The sequence below is a fragment of the Geotrypetes seraphini genome, chromosome 4 (genome assembly GCF_902459505.1).
Source record: "Geotrypetes seraphini chromosome 4, aGeoSer1.1, whole genome shotgun sequence".
Classification (NCBI taxonomy): domain Eukaryota; kingdom Metazoa; phylum Chordata; class Amphibia; order Gymnophiona; family Dermophiidae; genus Geotrypetes; species Geotrypetes seraphini.
Window position 1 is genome coordinate 211,614,690 of NC_047087.1, and position 20,426 is coordinate 211,635,115.

Sequence of the window (20,426 nt, forward strand, 5' to 3'; positions counted from 1 at the left end):
GGCGGTATTTCCTAACTTAATGTCCCGGCCATTAACTGGTTTTAAGTGCGACAGGTGCCAACGGACTATCTTGGTGACAGATCTGCATAGTTGCTGCATACAGTGCCAAGGGCTGGAACACCGCATCAACTCGTACACGCACTATTCCACCTTTAAAGAGTGCACCTTAAAAAGCCGCCTTCTACAACAAAAATAACTTTTCATTATCCCAGGACAAGCAGGCAGCATATTCTTGACTGATGGGTGACGGCACCGACGGAGCCCCGGTACGGACACTTTTAGAGTGATTGCACTCTAAGAACTTGGAAAGTTCTAGAGGCCGCACCGCGCATGCGCGAGTGCCTTCCCGCCCGACACAGGCGCGCGGTCCCCAGTTTCTTAGTTTCCGCGGAGCTAAGAAGTCGCATGTTTCAACGGCTGTTGAATATTTTGTTCTTACGCCTTCCCGCTCGCGAAACTTTTTTAGGGTTTTTTTTGCCCTTCTTTCTTTTATTTCTTTTATTTCAAAAAAAAAAAAACTAACGAGTTATATATTTTTTTTTTTTGTTTTCTCGGTTTTGCCTCGGCGGGGCCTACTGCCACCATCGAGGCCTCGGCCTTCGATTTGGCAGAAGCCGTTTTTCCTTTCATGCCCCCTCAGTCAGGGTTCAAGAAGTGCCAGCGGTGTGCACGGCCTATCTCCCTTACGGACCCGCACAACTGGTGCCTACAGTGCCTGGGTCCGGAGCATCAGGCTTCCACCTGCACCCGCTGTGCCACGTTGAAGAAACGTACATTGAAAAATCGTGAAATTCAACAGCGATTACTTTTCGGCACCGATGTCCGATCCCGCGACATCGACACCGGCATCAGCTCCTGTACAGTCGGCACCCACCTCGTCGACACCGCGTGACACCGCGCCTGCGTCGCAACACCCAGGTAAGCCGACTAAGAAGCCTTCCCCGCTGGAGCATCCTCCGGTCTCAATTGCAGCGAGTCCAGTCCTGCCGACCGTGAGGCTCCAGCGGAAGCGCTCTGCCCCTATTGAGGTGAGTCCCTCGACATTGGGCTCCTCATCTCCGGGATGTAGAGCGGCACCGCAGGTACCGCAAAAGAAAAAGGCGGTACCGGTGCCTTCCTTAGATGATCGCATAGCGGCCATCCTCCAAGTGCAGCTCAAGGAGCAGTTACAACAACTCCTTCCAGCTATCTTGGCTCCGAATCTTCCGGTGCCGGTCCGCACTGAGCCACCGGTACCGGCAGTGGAACAGCCTGTATTGTCTGCATCCGCTGTTTCGGTACCAGTACACTCGGCCTCATCGGTGTCGATGCCAGTCCTCGCACCGGAGCCAACAGCCCACCACCAGTCGGTACAGACTTCGGCACCGATGCGACCGGTAACTTCTCCCGGTACCGCATCGATGAGGTCGGGTAAGTCGGTTCGCAAATCCCGACACTTGGAAACATCCACCCCCGAGTCTCGGGACCGTAGTTCCCATATTAGGGACCCTGATCTGTGGGGTGATTCCAAAGAGCCTTTTCTATCAGAAGGTGAGTGTTCTTCGGATGAGGATGATCCTGTTGTTCCTGACCCATCCTCCAAACATGATTCTTTGTCTTTTTCTTCCTTTTTAAAAGACATGTGTGAATCTCTTTCCATTCCTTTAGAGGCTGAGTCTAAAAAGTCTAAAGCCTTTCTTGACGCCCTTGACTTTCACCAGCCTCCAAAGGAATTTTTGAAACTCCCTCTTCATGACATCCTGAGGGAAACTTTTTACAAAAATTTAGAGACTCCTCTTACTGTCCCGGGAGCTCCCCGCAAATTGGACTCTCTGTACAAGGTCATCCCTATTCCAGGGTTCGACAAGCCCCAGCTTCCACATGAGTCTCTTCTTGTGGAATCCACACTTAAAAAGTCTTCAGGAACTAGTGTTTATGCTTCTGTCCCTCCTGGCAGAGAAGGTAAAGCCATGGACAAATTTGGTAAGCGTTTATACCAGAATGCGATGCTCGCTAATAGATCAGGCAATTATGCTTTTCATTTTTCTTTCTATTTAAAGCATCTCCTTACCACCATGGCTTCTTTTGAACAGTACCTTCCTGAGCGAAAACGACTGGCTTTTCACCAATGTTCCTCTTCACTTTTCCAGCTACGAAAATTTATGGTGAGATCTATTTATGATACTTTTGAACTTACCTCCAGAACAACAGCTATGTCTGTGGCCATGCGCCGCCTTGCCTGGCTGAGGGTATCCGAGCTTGATGTCAACCATCAAGACCGGTTGGCTAATGCACCGTGCTTGGGTGATGAGCTTTTCGGAGAATCTATGGACTCAACAACCCAAAAGCTCTCCGCCCATGAAACACGCTGGGATACTCTCCTCAAGACGACGAAGAAACCTCCACCGGCACGGCCTTTCAGACAGCAATCGGCCTACCAACGCCGTTATGTGGCTCGTCCTTTACAGTCAGCTCCACAACAACCTAGGCGGCAGCGGCAGCAACAACGGCAGGCACCTAGACCACAGCAGCAGCAACCTGTTAAGCCGCCTCCTCAACAGAAATCCACGCAGCCATTTTGACTTAATTCTCCAGGGCATAGCCAGCGTCCAACCATCCTCCCTTCTACCTCAACCTATTGGAGGTCGTCTTTCTTTTTTCCTCAGCCGGTGGGAAGTTATCACTTCGGACCAATGGGTCCTCAACATCATCCACCACGGCTACTCTCTCAACTTTCAGAACCTCCCGGTCCCAAGTCTACCAAAAGAGTCTGCTTTGCACACTCCTCAGTCCTCCCTGCTTCTTCAGGAAGTTCAATCCCTCCTCCTTCTAAACGCCATAGAGGAAGTTCCTCCAGAACAAAAGGGGCAGGGATTCTACTCCCGTTACTTTCTAGTCCCCAAAAAGACAGGAGATCTCAGACCAATTCTAGATCTTCGCGATCTCAACAAATACTTGGTCAAAGAGAAATTCAAGATGCTATCTTTAGCCACGCTTTATCCTCTTCTCAATCAAAACGAATGGCTATGCTCCCTCGATCTCAAAGAGGCATACACTCACATTCCGGTCAATCCGACCTCCAGACAGTACCTCCGCTTCATGATCAATCGCTGTCATTACCAATACAAGGTGCTCCCCTTCGGTCTTGCCTCTTCTCCAAGAGTATTCACCAAATGTCTGATTGTGGTGGCTGCCTTTCTATGCTCTCACCACCTTCAGGTCTTTCCTTACCTGGACGACTGGTTGATCAAGGACGTTTCATATCACTCAGTGCTCCTGGCCACCAACCAGACCATACTGTTTCTACAACTACTAGGGTTCGAGATCAATCTACCCAAATCTCAGCTTCTCCCTACACAAAGACTTCAGTTCATTGGAGCGGTGCTGGACACAGTCCTCATGAGAGCTTTTCTGCCGGCCAACCGTCTTCAGACTATCCAATTTCTCTGTCAGCAAGTACTTCTTCAAAATTCCATCTCTGCCAAACAGATGATGATACTCTTAGGTCACATGGCTTCCACAGTTCATGTAACACCCTTGGCACGTCTTCACCTGCGCACTCCGCAATGGACCCTGGCTACCCAGTGGTCCCAAGCGACGGATCCTTGCTCACGACACATATCTGTGACATCATCTCTTCGTCAGTCTCTTCAATGGTGGTTGATATCTTCAAATCTCTCCAGAGGTCTTCTATTCCATCTACCTCCTCATCAACTCATCATTACCACCGACGCCTCCCCTTATGCCTGGGGGGCTCATTTGAACGAATTCCAAACACAGGGCCTTTGGACTGCTCAGGAAATGAAGCACCACATCAATTTCCTGGAGTTCAGGGCAATGTTCTATGCCCTCAAAGCCTTCCAACACCTTCTCTTTCCTCAAGTCCTCCTGCTGTGCACAGACAATCAAGTTGCGATGTACTACATCAACAAACAGGGTGGGACAGGCTCTCGCCTTTTGTGTCAGGAAGCCCAGAAAATCTGGACTTGGGCCACAGCTCGCAACTTATTCCTGAAGGCAATCTACATCCAAGGGGAGCAGAATTCATTAGCGGACAAGCTCAGCAGAATTCTCCAGCCTCACGAATGGACTCTCGATCCTTCAACCCTACAGTCCATCTTCGATCAATGGGGCACTCCTCAGGTGGACCTCTTTGCAGCTCCTCACAATAATCAACTGCCCCAATTCTGCTCCAGACTCTATACTCCTCACCGTCTGGCAGCGGATGCATTTCTTCTGGATTGGTCCAATCGATTCCTGTATGCTTTTCCTCCTCTGCCGCTCATGCTGCGGACCTTGTTCAAACTCAAGAAGGAACGAGCCACCATGATTCTGATTGCTCCACGGTGGCCCAGACAACATTGGTTCTCCCTTCTCCTTCAACTCAGTTCCAGAGAGCCTTTTCTACTTCCACTGTTTCCTTCTCTGCTTACGCAGCAACAGGAGACCCTTCTGCATCCCAACCTCCAGTCTCTACACCTGACAGCTTGGTATCTCTCGGGCTGACTTCACACAATTCTCTTCTTTCTCAGCCGTTCGTTCTATTCTAGATGCTTCCAGGAAGCCCGCCACTCTGCAGTCTTACCATCAGAAGTGGACAAGGTTTTCTTCTTGGTGTCTTCTTCATCATCATGATCCCACGTCCCTTCCAGTGGAGACCTTGTTGGATTATCTGCTTTCTCTGTCTGACTCTGGCCTCAAATCTACCTCCATCAGAGTCCATCTCAGTGCTATTGCTGCTTTTCATGAGCCAGTCCATGGGAAACTCCTTTCAGCTCATCCCCTGGTCTCCAGATTCATGCGAGGTCTTTTCAATGTGAAACCACCTCTTAAGGCACCTCCTGTGATCTGGGATCTTAATATGGTTCTCTCCGCTTTGATGAAGCCTCCATTTGAACCTTTGGCGACTGTCACTTTCAAGTTTCTCACTTGGAAGGTACTTTTCCTTATTGCTCTCACCTCTGCCAGGAGGGTTAGTGAGCTCCATGCACTAGTTTCTGATCCACCTTTCACAGTCTTTCATCATGACAAGGTGGTTCTACGTACACATCCAAAGTTTCTCCCTAAGGTTGTTTCTGAATTCCATCTCAACCAATCTATTGTTCTGCCTGTCTTCTTCTCAAAACCTCACTCTCATTCTGGAGAACAGGTTCTTCATACTTTGGACTGTAAGCACGGAAACACTACTAGCAACACTACTGGACATAGCCCGACAACACCTCAGTAAAGGACACAGGATCCTAATTATCCAACTAGATCTTTCCGCCGCCTTCGATCTAGTTGATCATACCATACTACTCCAGATACTTGATGCAATAGGAATCTCAGGGGTGGTTTACAACTGGTTCCAAGGATTCCTTAAAACAAGAACGTACAGAGTTAAGATAAACGATATGAAATCTAACCCATGGTCAAATCCATGCGGAGTCCCGCAGGGATCTCCACTTTCACCCATTCTATTCAATCTCTACATCTCCTCCCTTGGTACCACTCTTGACAACCTAAATGTAACATCATTCAGCTACGCAGACGACATAACTATTCTCCTCCCCTTCGAAACCCAAGACCACACCTCAACAGGACACCTGGAATCAATACTGAACGAAGTAGAAAAATGGATGACAAACCACAAATTAAAACTAAACTCGGACAAAACCAAATTCTTAATGCTCGAAACGGACAAAAACCCATCCATAACAGACCTAGAAATTAAAGCAATCAAATACCCAATCCAATCCTCCCTCAAAATCCTGGGAGTGCTGATAGACAGATGCTGCACTATGCAGACTCAAATCAACAAAACTACCCAAAAAGCATTCTTCACAATGCGCAACCTAAGAAAAATAAGGAAATACTTTGACAAAGAACATTACAGGATCATTGTACAATCCCTGGTACTAGGTCTTGTGGACTACTGCAATATCCTATATCTACCATGCCCTACAAACATGATCAAAAAACTACAGACCGTTCAGAACACAGCTCTCAGACTAATCTACTCCCTCGGAAAATATGACCACATCACCAACGCCTACCTAGACTCTCATTGGCTACCAATTAAAGCCAGAATTCAATTCAAACTGTACTGTCTAATCTTCAAAGTTTTCAACGGTACCGCACCTGCCTATCTAAACGATCGCCTAAAACGTAACATTCCACCCAGAATAAGAAGAACACTGACACCATTCGCATATCCACCACTCAATGGCACTCATCGAAAAAAGCTTTATGATAACCTCATAGCAACGCATGCAGCAAAACTCGAACCCTCCATCACTAGATTGTTAACCTCAACATCTGACTTCAAAGCATTCCGTAAAGAAATCAAAACGCTGCTCTTCAAAAAGTATTTACAATCTACCTAATCTCCCTCTCCTCTTCCATCAACCAGGTTTGATCACTCCCTGGCACCATACCATCAATCGACAAAAAATACACATATAAAAAAAAAAAAAAAAAAAAAAAAAAAATTCCCTGGAACCAATTCACCCTACCGAAACCGATTGCCTACCAACGTATGGAAACAGAATATTTGATATGTATAGTAATGTAACCTGATTTATCTTCCATTGTTATTATGTCTACACACTCTCTCTGTCATTAGTCTATACCCTCAATCTGTATTCTCCAATGTCATGTACCCTCCTGGAAATGTCCAGCTCTCTTCTTATGTAATCCGCTTTGAACCGCAAGGCACAAGCGGAATAAAAATCACTAATGTAATGTAATGTAATGTAATGTAAGCGGGCTTTAGCTTACTATTTGAACCGTACTAAGCCCCACAGAGCATCGCCGCAACTCTTTTTGTCCTTTGATCCTAATAAATTGGGTCATCCTGTTTCTAAGCGTACGCTGTCGAATTGGTTGGCAGCGTGCATTTCTTTCTGCTCTGCTCAGTCCGGACTGACACTGGAAGGTTCTGTCACGGCCCATAGGGTTAGAGCTATGGCAGCATCTGTAGCTTTCCTCCGTTCTACGCCTATTGAGGAAATCTGCAAGGCTGCCACTTGGTCCTCAGTTCATACTTTTACATCACATTATTGTCTGGATGCATTCTCCAGACGGGATGGTCACGTCGGCCAATCTGTTTTGCAGAATTTGTTTTCCTAATGGCCAACCTTCCCACCATCCCTCTTTTTGTTTGCTTGGAGGTCACCCATCAGTCAAGAATATGCTGCCTGCTTGTCCTGGGATAAAGCACAGTTACTTACCGTAACAGGTGTTATCCAGGGACAGCAGGCAGATATTCTTGCGTCCCACCCTCCTCCCCGGGTTGGCTTCTTAGCTGGCTTTTACTAACTGGGGACCGTGCGCCTGTGTCGGGCGGGAAGGCACTCGCGCATGCGCGGTGCGGCCTCTAGAACTTTCCAAGTTCTTAGAGTGCAATCACTCTAAAAGTGTCCGTACCGGGGCTCCGTCGGTGCCGTCACCCATCAGTCAAGATTATCTGCCTGCTGTCCCTGGATAACACCTGTTACGGTAAGTAATTGTGCTGTGCCACTATGGAAGAAGACCATTCTTTGCCTTCAACTTCTAAGGCACCAACTACAAAGGCGCCGCAGTCCACAGCACCGGAAGTAAAGGCATTGCATTCTGCGACACTGCTGGTAAAGGTACCACATTCTACGGCACCATCCTCTAAGGCGTCGCAACCTTCCTTGGCATCGCCTTCTCCAAAGTCACAATCTCTCGCTCCTTCAAATAAGCCAGCGAGGAAGTCACCCTTCTCTCAGGTGAGGTCGGCCAAACAACGACCCCTTTTGCGACTCACTCCAAAATCTATGGGTTTCTCCTCATTGGAGTCATCCTCTTTGAAACAGGTCGCGGCACCAATGGTACTGCCGTCATAGCCACGGGTACCAGTGCTGTCTGTGGAGCAAGTAGCAGCACCGATGGTACCGGCGATAATACCACAGGTACCGGTAGCTACTTTGAAAGAACAATTTGAACAGTTCTTTCGGGCAGAGTATGGTCACATATTTAATCTCTTGACCCCGGTATTGGCTCTGCCAGTACCGGCCCAGCCTGAGCATACCAACACCAAGGTTGCCGGTACCAGTACTCAATCTTCAGTGCCATCTCCTGGACTTCAGCACCGTTCATCATCCAGACATGCATCCAAGTCTACTGCTTCCAGCCGCAGCTCTTCCAAGCATCGTTCTCCTCGACACTCCCATTCGAGTCTCACAAATCCAAGCACATCTCTGCTAAACATTCGGAGAAGCATAAGCATTGGACCCCTTTTCCTTCCCAGGATTGGTACCAACATTGCAAGAGACATAGATCTCAATCAACAGTAGTGGACTCTGATCTTCACCTTCAATCTTCTCTTGGTGTTTCTCCTTCAACAACAGAAATTGATGACTCTCCTGAGTGTTCTCCATCTCTCTCTTCTAAAGAGTCATCCCCTCAAGAGACTCTTTCTTGCTCTCATTTTATTAGACAACTTGGAAAAGACATGTCTCTTAAGCTGGAAGCTGACTCCAAATATACACCTGAATGCATGGAGACTATGTGCTCTAGCTTCCTCCTCATGCAATTTTGAAAGACACTCTGTATAAAAATTGGAAATCTCCCTTATAAGTGCCATTGGTGCCTAGAAAGCTGGACTCCACTTACAAAATTGCTCCTACTGCAGGATATGACAAATATCAGCTTTCTCACCAATTCTTAGTGGTAGAATCTACACTTTAAAAATCTACCTCCTCTAAAGTGTATGCCTCTGTTCCACCTGGGAGAGAAGGTCGCACTAAGGATAGATTTGTCCGACGCCTCTATCAAAATTCTGTGTTGAACAGTAGAGTGAATAACTATACTTTCCATTTCACATGCTATTTGAAGCATTTGTTGAAGCAATTGCCTATGTACCAAAAATATCTTCCTTCTCATCGAGCTAAGGGGTTTCAACAATTGGTTTCCTCCCTTTTACAGTTACGACAACATTTGGTTCAGTCTACTTACGATTCTTTTGAGCTGTCCTCTCGAGTTTCTTCTATGTCTGTGGCCATGAGAAGGCTGGCCTGGTTCAGAATAGTGGACATGGATGTCAATCTTCAGAATCACTTGGCTAACATACCATGTCTTGGTGATGAGCTTTTTGGAGATACAATTGAGAATGCCACTCAAAAGCGCATGAAAAATCTTGAGATTCTTTAGTTAAACCTAAACCTAAGTCTTACACATCATGTCCATTTAAACCAGGGGTGTCCAACCTTTTGGCTTTCCTGGGTCGCATTGGCTGAAAAAAATGTTTCTGGGGCCGCGCAAACGCTGCAGCAATACAGAGGAGAGAGCCAGCAAGACGGTAAACACCCAGGGGGCAGCAGAGGAAAACACTACATCGCCCTCAACCGGGGCCTCACAAAATACTTCACGGGGCCGCATGCAGCCCTTGAGCTGCAGGTTGGACACCCCTGATTTAAACTGTCTACGTCTTACCAATGACATTATGCTACTAAACCACCTGCTGCTTCAAGACATCAGCAGAAGAAGCAAAAACAGCATAGGTCTCAGAAACCTCAACAGTCTATGCATGCTAAATCTACTCAGTCTTTTTGACTGTTTACTCGAGAACATAGTTTCAATCCAGTCTCTGCCTCTCTATCAACCCATCGGAGGTCGCCTACATCTTTAGTTGGGAGTTAATTACATCTGACCTCTGGGTTCTCAACATCATTCAAGAAGGGTACTCCCTACATTTTCTCATTACAGATTATCCTCCAAGAGAGTCTGTTTCCAATCTCCTTCAACCCTCCCTTCTTGAGGAGATCAAGAATTTGCTTCTTCTCAGTGCCATCGAGAAGGTTCATCCGGAACAAGAGAACATGGGGTTTTGCGCTCATTACTTTCTCGTCACCAAGAAGACAGGGGGTCTTTGACCTATATTGGATTTCAGAGCTCTCAATAAATTTCTGGTCAAAGAAAAATTCAGAATGTTATCCCTAGTGACATTGTATCCTCTACTAAATCACAATGATTGGCTGTGCTCTCTAGACCTAAAAGAGGCCTACACTCACATCCCGATTCATCCGGCTTCCAGGAAGTACCTCAGGTTTCGAGTAGTGCAACACCACTACCAATACAAAGTTCTCTCCAGACGGGATGGCCATTTTGGCTAGAGAGTATTACAAAATTTATTCTTCTAAGTTGCCAACGCTCCCACCATCCCATTCCGGTTAGCTTGGAGGTCACCCATATGTGAGAATAGGCTGCCTGCTTGTCCTGGGATAAAGCACAGTTACTTATCATAACAGTTGTTATCCAGGGACAGCACGCAGCTATTCTCACAACCCACCCACCTCCCCTGGTTGGCTTCTCTGCTAGCTATCTGAACTGAGGAGACTAGCCCTGCGCTGGGCGGTAGGGCACTCATGCATGCGCGGTGTGGCTGTCTCGAAACTTCTGAGTTTCTACAAGGAAGTCTGCTTGCGAGACTTCCACATCTGGCTCTGTCGATGATGTCACCCATATGTGAGAATAGCTGCCTGCTGTCCCTGGATAACAACTGTTACGGTAAGTAACTGTGCTATATTGGCATTCTCCTACAGTACTATTAGTACCAACCTCACTCTCTCTCTTATCCCCCAAATCTTTTTCTCCTAACCCACCCCTATCCTCACCTGTGATAAAGGTGGTAGAAGAGTGGTGAAAGTAAGAAAGAGAAGGAGGAGGCACTCTGCAACTGGGACATGTAAAGAAGATCGAAAATTAAATGCAGGCTGCAGGGGAGATTTTGAACTTAGACTGTGCTTTGTTCTCTTCAAACCTGTGAAGGGTGCTAAAATCATCATATTCTAAAGTGGCGCGAAATGGAATGCATATTAACAGAAATTTAAAAAAACATCAGTACCATTCCTTGACAATGAAGATTTTTGTTGTTGTTGTTTTTACAGTCTCATCCTCAGAAGTGACCTATGCAATGATTGTGGCAGACCTATGTCACTCACTTCTAACAAGCACTGAAAACATATGCAGACTGAAAATTCAGAGTTCATTTGTATTTGATGAAAACAGCATTCCCATGCACCAGAACTTCCTTCTGCTAGATTTCTATCAGGACATGCTATACCAGGATAACTGACCTCAAGAACAGAAGACTTGACAAGGATTAGGCAGACTACCAAAAGAAGTACATAAGGACTGAGTTAAAATCCAACAGAAAAATGGCAAGATTATAATTTTTATTCAAAGATTTTTTTTTAAAAAAACAATATTGTTAAAATATATAGGGACTGATGTTCAATAAGCTAGGCACTTGGACCTTCTTTAACTTAGATTCCTACAGGAGAGTATAATAGGTTGCCTAGATTGTGAGGGCAAGTAGGAACCTATTTTAGGCCTATTTCATAAAGACAGGCACTTTTTGGGCCTTTTTAGTAAAGTACATAAGTTTTTGCACTTACTGCATGTTTAACAAATATTAACTTGCAGTCAGGGAGGAGGGGGGCATATGCCCTGCACCTGCCCTTTATTTAGCACACAGGGCACATAATTAACAAATGGCAATCATGTTACATGCCTGGACCCAGCCATGTATTAATAGACAAAATAGTAGCTACCCTCTGTGATGCTTCCTGTGTAGCATTCTATAATAATTTGGCATATTCAGTTTTCTCGATAGTGAAGGGGAGGGAAGACAGGGGTTTTGTTAATCCTTGCTCTGTATTATTTGTGTTTATAAAATGACAATTGTACAAAATATTGTTTCTTTTTATCTAATATAATAAAACCCTAAGCGCGCATGCGCACTGTTAACTGCGTGTTCCATTTTCCATAAGCTGTAGGTCACCGGCAGGTAGGAGTGCACATGCGCGCTTAGGGTTCTGTTTTCCGTGCTGCTGTTCGGTCTGGCCTGCTCCCTGCTCGCCTTACCGTAGTGTATTTTTAAGTTGAAAGACTCGGCGGTGGCTTCTCTCACGATCCCCGCCTGCGTCGGACTAAAAAATACACTACGGCAAGGCACGTAGGGAGCAGGGAGCAGGCCAGACCAAAGCTTCAAAAATCCCAAGGCTTTACAAAGGTGAGCAAATCCACTGCCTGACAGAGGGCTCCGTTTTGAAGCTGTGGCTCTCATTGAACTGCCAGTTGGCCGGCTCCCTTGCCGGAGTTATTTTTCAGTTTACAGGTGCCGCGGTGGCTCCTCTCATGAGCCGCACCTGCGTCAGAGAAGACTTCCGATGCAGGCGGGGATCATTAGAGGAGCCGCGGCGGCACCTTTAAACTTAAAAATAACTCCGGCAAGGGAAGATGGAGAAATCCTGCTGCTGCACAAGGAAATGGAGGGGGAGGGGAAAAAATGCTGCTGCACAGGGAAGTGGGGGGGAAGGGAAAAAATGCTGCTGAACAGGGAAATGGAGGGGGAAGGAATGCTGCGGCTGCTGCACAGGAAAGTGGGGGGGAGGAGAAAAAATGCTGCTGCACAGGGAAATGGAGGAGGATGGAATGCTGCTTCGACTTTTGCACAGGGAAGTGGGGGGCAGGAAATGGAGGGAGAAGGAATGCTGCGGTTGCTGCACAGGGAAGTAGGGAGGGAGACAGAAAGAAAGGAAGAAAGGCACAGGGGCAGGGAGAGAGACAGAAAGACAGACAGACAAAGGGGGCCAGGGATTGAGACAGATAGAAAGAAAGACAGCGGAAGGGAGACAGACAGAAAGAAAAAGACAGGGGTAGGGAGAGAGACAGAAAGAAAGACAGACATATATTCTAGCACCCATTAATGTAACGGGCTTAAAAACTAGTACTTTAATAAAATAAGTTCAATATAAAATCATAACTGTTTGAGGCTTGTGTGGATGGGATCAGACGGTTTGCGGAGACGGGGACCGAGCTTGCGGGGATGGGACGGGGACTGAGATCACTGGTACAAGACAGGGACTGAGCTCGCGGGGACGGGGCAGAGTTGGGGACAAATATTTCCCCCGTGTCATTCTCTAGTATATACACCTAAGTATTAGGCATTCATTCTAACTGAAGAATAAATTAGGACACCTCACACCCTACTAGCTAGTGTTACTCCCTTCGGCTGAAATAACTGCAGTGAGATGCTTCTTTTAACCATCTACCAGTCTCTGACATCTGTCTGAGGAAAGTTTGGCTCACTCCTCAATGCAGAATTATTTCAGCTGTGAGAGGTTTCTTGCACATACAGCCCATTCAAATCACCCCACAGCATCTCAATGGGATTAAGATCAGGGCTTTGACTCAGCCACTCGACAACTCTCCATTTCTTAGTTTTCAGCCATTCCTTGGATTTACTGGTATGTTTTGGGTCATTATCATGTTGCAGGGTCCATCGATATGTGAACATTTCTTAAGAAAGAACTGAATATTTCATGGGGTGTGCTAATTTTTTCATATGACTGGATATGGTACTCAAAATTGTACACACAAATTTGGTTGCATGCCAATTTCCATGTACAATTTAATTAACGAACAAATTAGCGCTGATAATAGGGCATAAATAATCATTAATGCTAATTGGCAACAATTAAAATTTATGTGCACATGTTGCTAGGCATATTTTATAAACACGCAAGCATAAATTCTAGTGTGTGGATCTTTAAAGGTGTATGGCCACAGGAGGGGCTTGGGCTGATCATGGGCATTCCAAGAATTTGTGTACACTGTTACAGAATTCTCCTGATCTGCATCTAAGTTAGGTAAGGGAATTTACATTTGATTTGAATTGGTATAAAGCTTTAGGCATAAATGTTAGGCACGGATCCCGACACTAAGCACTATTCTATAAACATCGCCCAAATTGGGTGTTTATAGAGTAGCACTTAGTACTTATTTTTTTCAGCATCATATATAGAATTTGGCCCATAATGTACATGTGTTGGTGTTAATTGCCCTCAAAAAGTCTTTACAAAATTGCTTCCTAAGTGCCTAAATATGAATGTCTAAAAATGGGTGGAACCAGGACTGGGGCAGGGACAGGTCAATGAAAGCTAAAGTCTCTTGCAAAGACATTGGATTCTGTACTAGATGTTTCTTCCCTCTAATTCAGGGGTGTCAAAGTCCCTCCTCAAGGGCCGCAATCCAGTCGGGTTTTCAGGATTCCCCAATGAATGTGCATGATATCTATTTGCATGCACTGCTTTCATTGTATGCTGATAGATCTCATGCATATTAATTGCGGAAATCCTGAAAACCCGACTGGATTGCGGCCCTCGAGGCAGGACTTTGACACCCCTGCTCTAGTTGCAAACCTTGCAGAAGGATATCACTAAAGAATTTGTGTGAGCCATTCAGAAAGTCGCTTAGCGCTGACCAGCAGCGCTAAAGCGCGCTCCTGCTAAGTGGCTGAAGACAGAACTTGCAGCAGCATCCAACCGGGGTGGCAGGAGCGTGGAAAGCTATCTACACCTTTGGACCACCAGAGATTCCAGCGACAGAGGAGGTACGATGGCAGGGAGGGGGGACAGGGTGGAGAGCCTGGGAGGGAAGGGGGCTCTTTGCAGTGCCTGACAGAGGAGGGGGCTGAGTGAAGAGGCTGTGTGTAGAACCTGATGGAAGGGAGAGGGCGCTGGGTGCAGATCCTAGCAGGGCAGGGCCCTTGAATATTAAGCCGCCCGATTTATATTCGAGTCAATTTCTGTTAGCTTGGAGGTCACCGTTACGTGAGAATATGCTGCCTGCTTGTCCTGGGATAAAGCACAGTTACTTACCGTAACAGGTGTTATCCAGGGACAGCAGGCAGATATTCTCACAACCCACCCACCTCCCCGGGTTGGCTTCTTAGCTGGCTTATCTTAACTGAGGGACCGCGCGCCCTACGTCAGGCAGGAAGGCACTCGAGCATGCTCGGTTTGGGCTATCGCAAATTTTCTAAAGACTTAAAGTAGCGATGCACTTTTAAAGTGGTCCGTACCGGGGCTCCAGTGATGTCAAGTTTCAAGTTTTATTGGGATTTGTTATCTATGCAATATCATATATTTCAATGCGTATAACAATTGTTTTTAAAATAACAATTAACAAATTGGGAAGGACAAAACAAGATAATATAAACAAATTTTGGCATTCTATTACAAACTGGTACAAAAGGCAAAAGGGGTGAACTACAAATTTGTTTTTAAGAAAAGAAAGAGAAACATATAAGGAAAAAAAACATTTATCCCAGGACAAGCAGGCAGCATATTCTTAACGCATGGGTGACGTCACCGACGGAGCCCCGGTACGGACACTTTTAACTAGAAAGTTCTAGTTGGCCGCACCGCGCATGCGCGAGTACCTTCCCGCCCGACGGAGGAGTGCGTGGTCCCCAGTTTCTTCGTTTCCGCGGAGCGAAGAAGACGCATGTGTTTTCAACGGCCGTTGAAAAATCAGTTTCTGCCTTCCCGCTCGCGTAATTTTTTGTTTTTCTTCAATTTTTTCCCTTCGGATTACTTTACTTTTATTTTCAAAAAAAAAAAAAAACTCATCGAGTTTTCTTTATTTTATCAGGCCGGCCCCAGCGGGGCCTGTTGCCACCATATAGGCCTCCGGCTTCGATTTTGCGGAGGCCGTATTTCCCTTCATGCCCCCTCAACCGGGCTTTAAGAAGTGCCAGCGGTGTGCACGCCTGATCTCTCTCACCGACCTGCACAATTGGTGCCTGCAGTGCTTGGGTCCGGAGCATCGGGCTGACACCTGCACCCGTTGTGCTACTCTTAAAAAGCGCACATTGAAAAATAGGCAGATCCAGCAAAATATTCTCTTCGGTACCGGATCTGCCATGGAATCTGCTGCGACGTCGACAGCACCTTAAAAGTCGGCACCGACTACTTCGACGCCACCGGATCCTTCTTCGGGGTCGCTGGCCCCAGGTAAGCCGGCTAAGAAGCCTTCCACTTCCCTTGAGTGCCCTCCTGCCACGGCTGCGACGCCGGTCCTCCCGGCACCGCATCGACCCCGCAAACGCTCCGCTCCGATATCGGTGAGTGCCTCGTCATCGGCCTCCTCATCGCCGTAGTGTAGAGCGGCACCTAAGGTACCGAAGAAGAAAAAAGCGGTACCGGTGCCTCCCCTGGACGACCGCATCGCGGCCATACTCCAAGCCCAATTACAAGAACAGCTGCAGCAGCAACTCCAGCAACTGTTGCCGGCGATGTTGGCCCCACACCTTCCGGTACTGGACCGGTCCGAGCCTCGCACGCTTCCATCGGTGTCGACCCCCTCGGTACCGCTTAACACTTCCATGCCGGTGCTCTCGGTTGCACCACACCGTTCCCAACCTACGGTGCGGGCCCGCTCTGATACTGACCCTTCCCGGTACCAGGAACGGCACCGGTCTTCCTCTCCCGATACCGCCTCAGTACGCTCCGGCAAGTCTCTCTCCAAGACCCGCCATGCCGAGCCCTCCACACCGATGTCCCGCCGTGCGCACCCTGACATCAGGGACCCGGACTTATGGGAAGAATCCCTGCATGGTACCGAGGAAGACGCTTCGTCGACAGACGAGGAACCCTCGGTGGCTGATACCGGTTCAAAACCCGAACAGTCCTCCTTCACCAAATTCCTCAGGGAGATGTCGACGGCTCTTTCCATTCCCTTAGAGTCCGACTCTAAAAAGTCCCAGGCTTTTCTCGATGCCCTAGACTTTGAGCAACCTCCCAAGGAATTTCTTAAGTTACCCGTCCACGACATCCTACGGGAAACTTTTTATAAAAACTGGGAGAACCCCCTCTCTGTCCCCGGGGCCCATCGCAAACTGGATAGCTTGTACCGGGTCATTCCGATCCCAGGGTTTGACAAGCCTCAATTGCCCCATGAATCTCTCCTGGTAGAGTCCACCTTAAAGAAAACTCAGGGCTCCAGTGTCTATGCCTCCACCCCTCCTGGCAGAGAAGGAAAAACTATGGATAAGTTTGGCAAGCGCCTTTTCCAGAATGCGATGCTGGCCAACAGGGCAAATAATTACACCTTTCACTTCTCCTTCTACATGAAGCATCTGGTGCAACAACTCTCCTCCTTACAGAAATACATTCCTGAACGTAAGGTCCCCCTCTTCCAACAGCAAATTTCCAGTCTGCTCCAACTCCGGAAATTTCCGGTTCACTCCATTTATGACTCGTTTGAGCTGACCTCTCGAGCATCTGCCATGGCTGTTGCCATGCGACGTCTGGCCTGGCTGAGGGTTTCTGACCTCGACATTAACCACCAAGACCGCCTGGCTAACGCACCTTGTCTTGGTGACGAACTCTTCGGGGAGTCCCTGGACTCAACAACCCAGAAACTCTCGGCTCACGAGACCAGGTGGGATACTCTGGTGAAACCTAAAAAGAAGACTCCACCTGCTCGCCCCTACAGACAAAAGTCTTCTTACCAGCGCAGGTTCTTGGCCAGACCTCTCAACCCGCCGCCTCAGCAACCTCGCCGACCTCGTCACCAGCATCAATCTCAGGCTCGCTCCCAGTCTTACCAGCCTGCCAAGCCTCTTCCTCCGTCAAAACCATCTCAACCCTTTTGACTCTTTTCTCCAGGACATAGCCAGTCTCCCACCATCATTGCCTCTTCCTCAGCCTATCGGAGGACGCCTCCATCTTTTCCTCAGCCGTTGGGAGCTCATCACATCAGACCAGTGGGTCCTCAACATCATTCGCCATGGCTACTCTCTCAACTTTCAGACTCTTCCACCAGACAGTCCTCCCAAAGAGTCTGCTTTCCGCTCATCCCAATCCTCCCTCCTCCTGAGAGAGGTCCACTCCCTCCTTCTTCTCAACGCCATCGAAGAGGTACCCTCAGACCAAAGGGGTCAGGGATTCTACTCCCGCTACTTCCTGGTTCCCAAGAAAACAGGAGACCTCCGTCCCATCCTCGATCTCCGGGACCTCAACAAGTGTCTGGTCAAGGAAAAGTTCAGAATGCTCTCCCTTGCCACGCTTTACCCTCTGCTCTCTCAACACGACTGGCTATGTTCCCTAGACCTCAAAGAGGCCTACACTCACATTCCAATCCATCCGACTTCACGTCGCTACCTCCGATTTCAGATACAGCACCGCCACTATCAGTACAAAGTGCTACCCTTTGGCCTCGCATCATCGCCCAGGGTGTTCACCAAGTGCCTTATTGTGGTGGCGGCCTTTCTCAGGTCTCACAACCTCCAGGTGTTCCCCTACTTGGACGATTGGTTGATGAAAGCACCTACGTCTCCACTTGTGCTACAAGCCACTCAGCACACCATCTCCTTCCTCCATCTCCTGGGGTTCGAGATCAACTACCCCAAGTCGCATCTGCTTCCCACACAGTGACTGCAGTTCATTGGAGCCATTCTCGACACCAATCTGATGAGGGCGTTTCTCCCCTCCGACCGCCAACGGACCCTGCTCTACCTCTGCCGTCAGATGCTCCTTCATCACTCCATTCCAGCTCGGCAGATGATGGTTCTCCTGGGCCACATGGCCTCGACGGTCCATGTGCTTCCTCTGGCGCGGCTCCACCTCAGGACACCTCAGTGGACTCTGGCCAACCAATGGTCACAGACCACGGATCCTCTTTCTCATCCCTTCTCTGTGACATCGTCTCTTCAGCAGTCTCTTCAATGGTGGTTGAACTCCTCCAATCTTTCCAGGGGTCTACTCTTTCATCTACCCCCTCACTCCATGGTCATAACCACAGATGCCTCCCCCTATGCATGGGGAGCTCACCTGGGAGATCTTCGAACTCAGGGACTCTGGACCCATCAGGAGCGTCAACATCACATCAATTTCCTGGAACTCAGGGCCATGTTCTATGCTCTCAAGGCCTTCCAGCACCTTCTCTACCCTCAGGTTCTTCTCCTGTGCACAGACAACCAAGTCGCCATGTACTACATAAACAAGCAAGGCGGCACCGGATCTCCCCTCCTCTCTCAGGAGGCCATCCGCATCTGGACCTGGGCCAAGGCCCACAGTCTCTTCCTCAAGGCTGTCTATATCCAGGGCGAGCAGAACTCCCTGGCCGACAATCTCAGCCGCATTCTTCAACCTCACGAGTGGACTCTGGATCCTCCCACACTCCGCTCCATCTTCGCTCGGTGGGGCACTCCTCAGGTGGACCTCTTTGCAGCTCCTCACAACCATCAGCTGCCCCATTTCTGTTCCAGACTCTTCTCTCCTCATCGTCTGGCCCCGGATGCATTCCTACTCAATTGGACGGATCGGTTCCTCTATGCCTTTCCTCCACTGCCTCTGATGTTGCGGACGTTATTCAAACTCCGCAGGGACAGAGCCACCATGATTCTCATCGCCCCGCGGTGGCCTCGCCAACACTGGTTCTCCCTCCTGCTCCAGCTCAGCTCCAGGGAGCCCATTCCTCTTCCTGTGTTTCCTACTCTACTTACACAGCAGCATCAGTCTCTACTGCATCCCAATCTGTCCTCGCTCCACCTGACAGCTTGGGTTCTCTCGGCCTGACCTCTCCAGACAATCTGTCTCAGCCGGTCCGTCGTATTTTGCATGCCTCCAGGAAACCGGCCACCCTCCAGTGTTACCATCAGAAGTGGACCCGGCTCTCCTCTTGGTGTCTACTACATCACCACGACCCCACCTCATTGGCGGTGGAAACTGTACTGGACTATTTGCTCTCTCTGTCCGACGCTGGCCTCAAGTCTACCTCAATCAGAGTCCACCTCAGTGCAATCACTGCGTTTCATGAGCCTATCCTCGGAAAACCTCTCACGGCTCATCCTCTGGTTTCCCGGTTCATGAGAGGCCTCTTCAATGTCAAACCACCTCTGAAGCCTCCTCCGGTCGTCTGGGACCTGAATGTGGTTTTATCCGCCCTCATGAAACCTCCTTTTGAGCCTCTTGCCACAACTTCGCTCAAATTTCTTACGTGGAAGGTGCTTTTCCTCATTGCCATCACCTCTGCCAGGAGGGTTAGTGAGCTGCATGCACTGGTTGCCGACCCACCTTTCACTGTTTTTCACCATGACAAGGTGGTTCTGCGTACCCATCCTAAATTCCTTCCCAAGGTGGTCTCGGACTTCCACCTCAACCAGTCCATTGTGTTGCCTGTCTTTTTCCCTAAGCCCCATTCTCATCCTGGGGAACAGGCGTTGCACGCGCTGGACTGTAAGCGCGCCCTTGCTTACTACCTTGACCGTACCAGGGCTCACTGCTCATCCCCTCAGCTCTTTCTGACCTTCGACCCTAATCGTCTAGGTCGTCCTGTCTCTAAACGGACGCTTTCCAACTGGCTTGCTGCCTGCATTGCGTTCTGTTATGCTCAGGCCGGTCTCTCACTGGAAGGTGCTGTCACGGCCCACAGGGTCAGAGCTATGGCTGCTTCTGTGGCTTTCCTCCATTCCACGCCCATCGAGGAAATCTGCAAGGCTGCCACTTGGTCCTCAGTTCACATGTTCACTACTCACTACTGTCTGGATACCTTCTCCAGACGGGATGGACACTTCGGCCAATCTGTGTTACAAAATTTATTTTCCTAATGGCCAACCATCCCTCCTCCCTCTCTGTTCGCTTAGAGGTCAC

General features: G+C 48.4%; 1 protein-coding gene across 6 annotated transcripts in view; it reads left to right on the top strand.

The window, feature by feature from the left end:
• SHLD2 (shieldin complex subunit 2) overlaps positions 1 to 20,426 on the top strand; it is a 174,190-nt gene that overhangs the window by 128,548 nt on the left and 25,216 nt on the right. For 5 of the 6 annotated variants that reach the window (XM_033941115.1, XM_033941116.1, XM_033941120.1 and 2 more), the window contains one exon: positions 10,872 to 11,670. In XM_033941115.1, the coding sequence (XP_033797006.1) occupies positions 10,872 to 11,059 (188 nt within the window). In that variant the 3' untranslated portion in view covers positions 11,060 to 11,670. Of the gene's footprint in view, positions 1 to 10,871; positions 11,671 to 20,426 lie in introns of those variants that run through there. The other variant, XR_004539145.1, reaches the window with a different exon arrangement.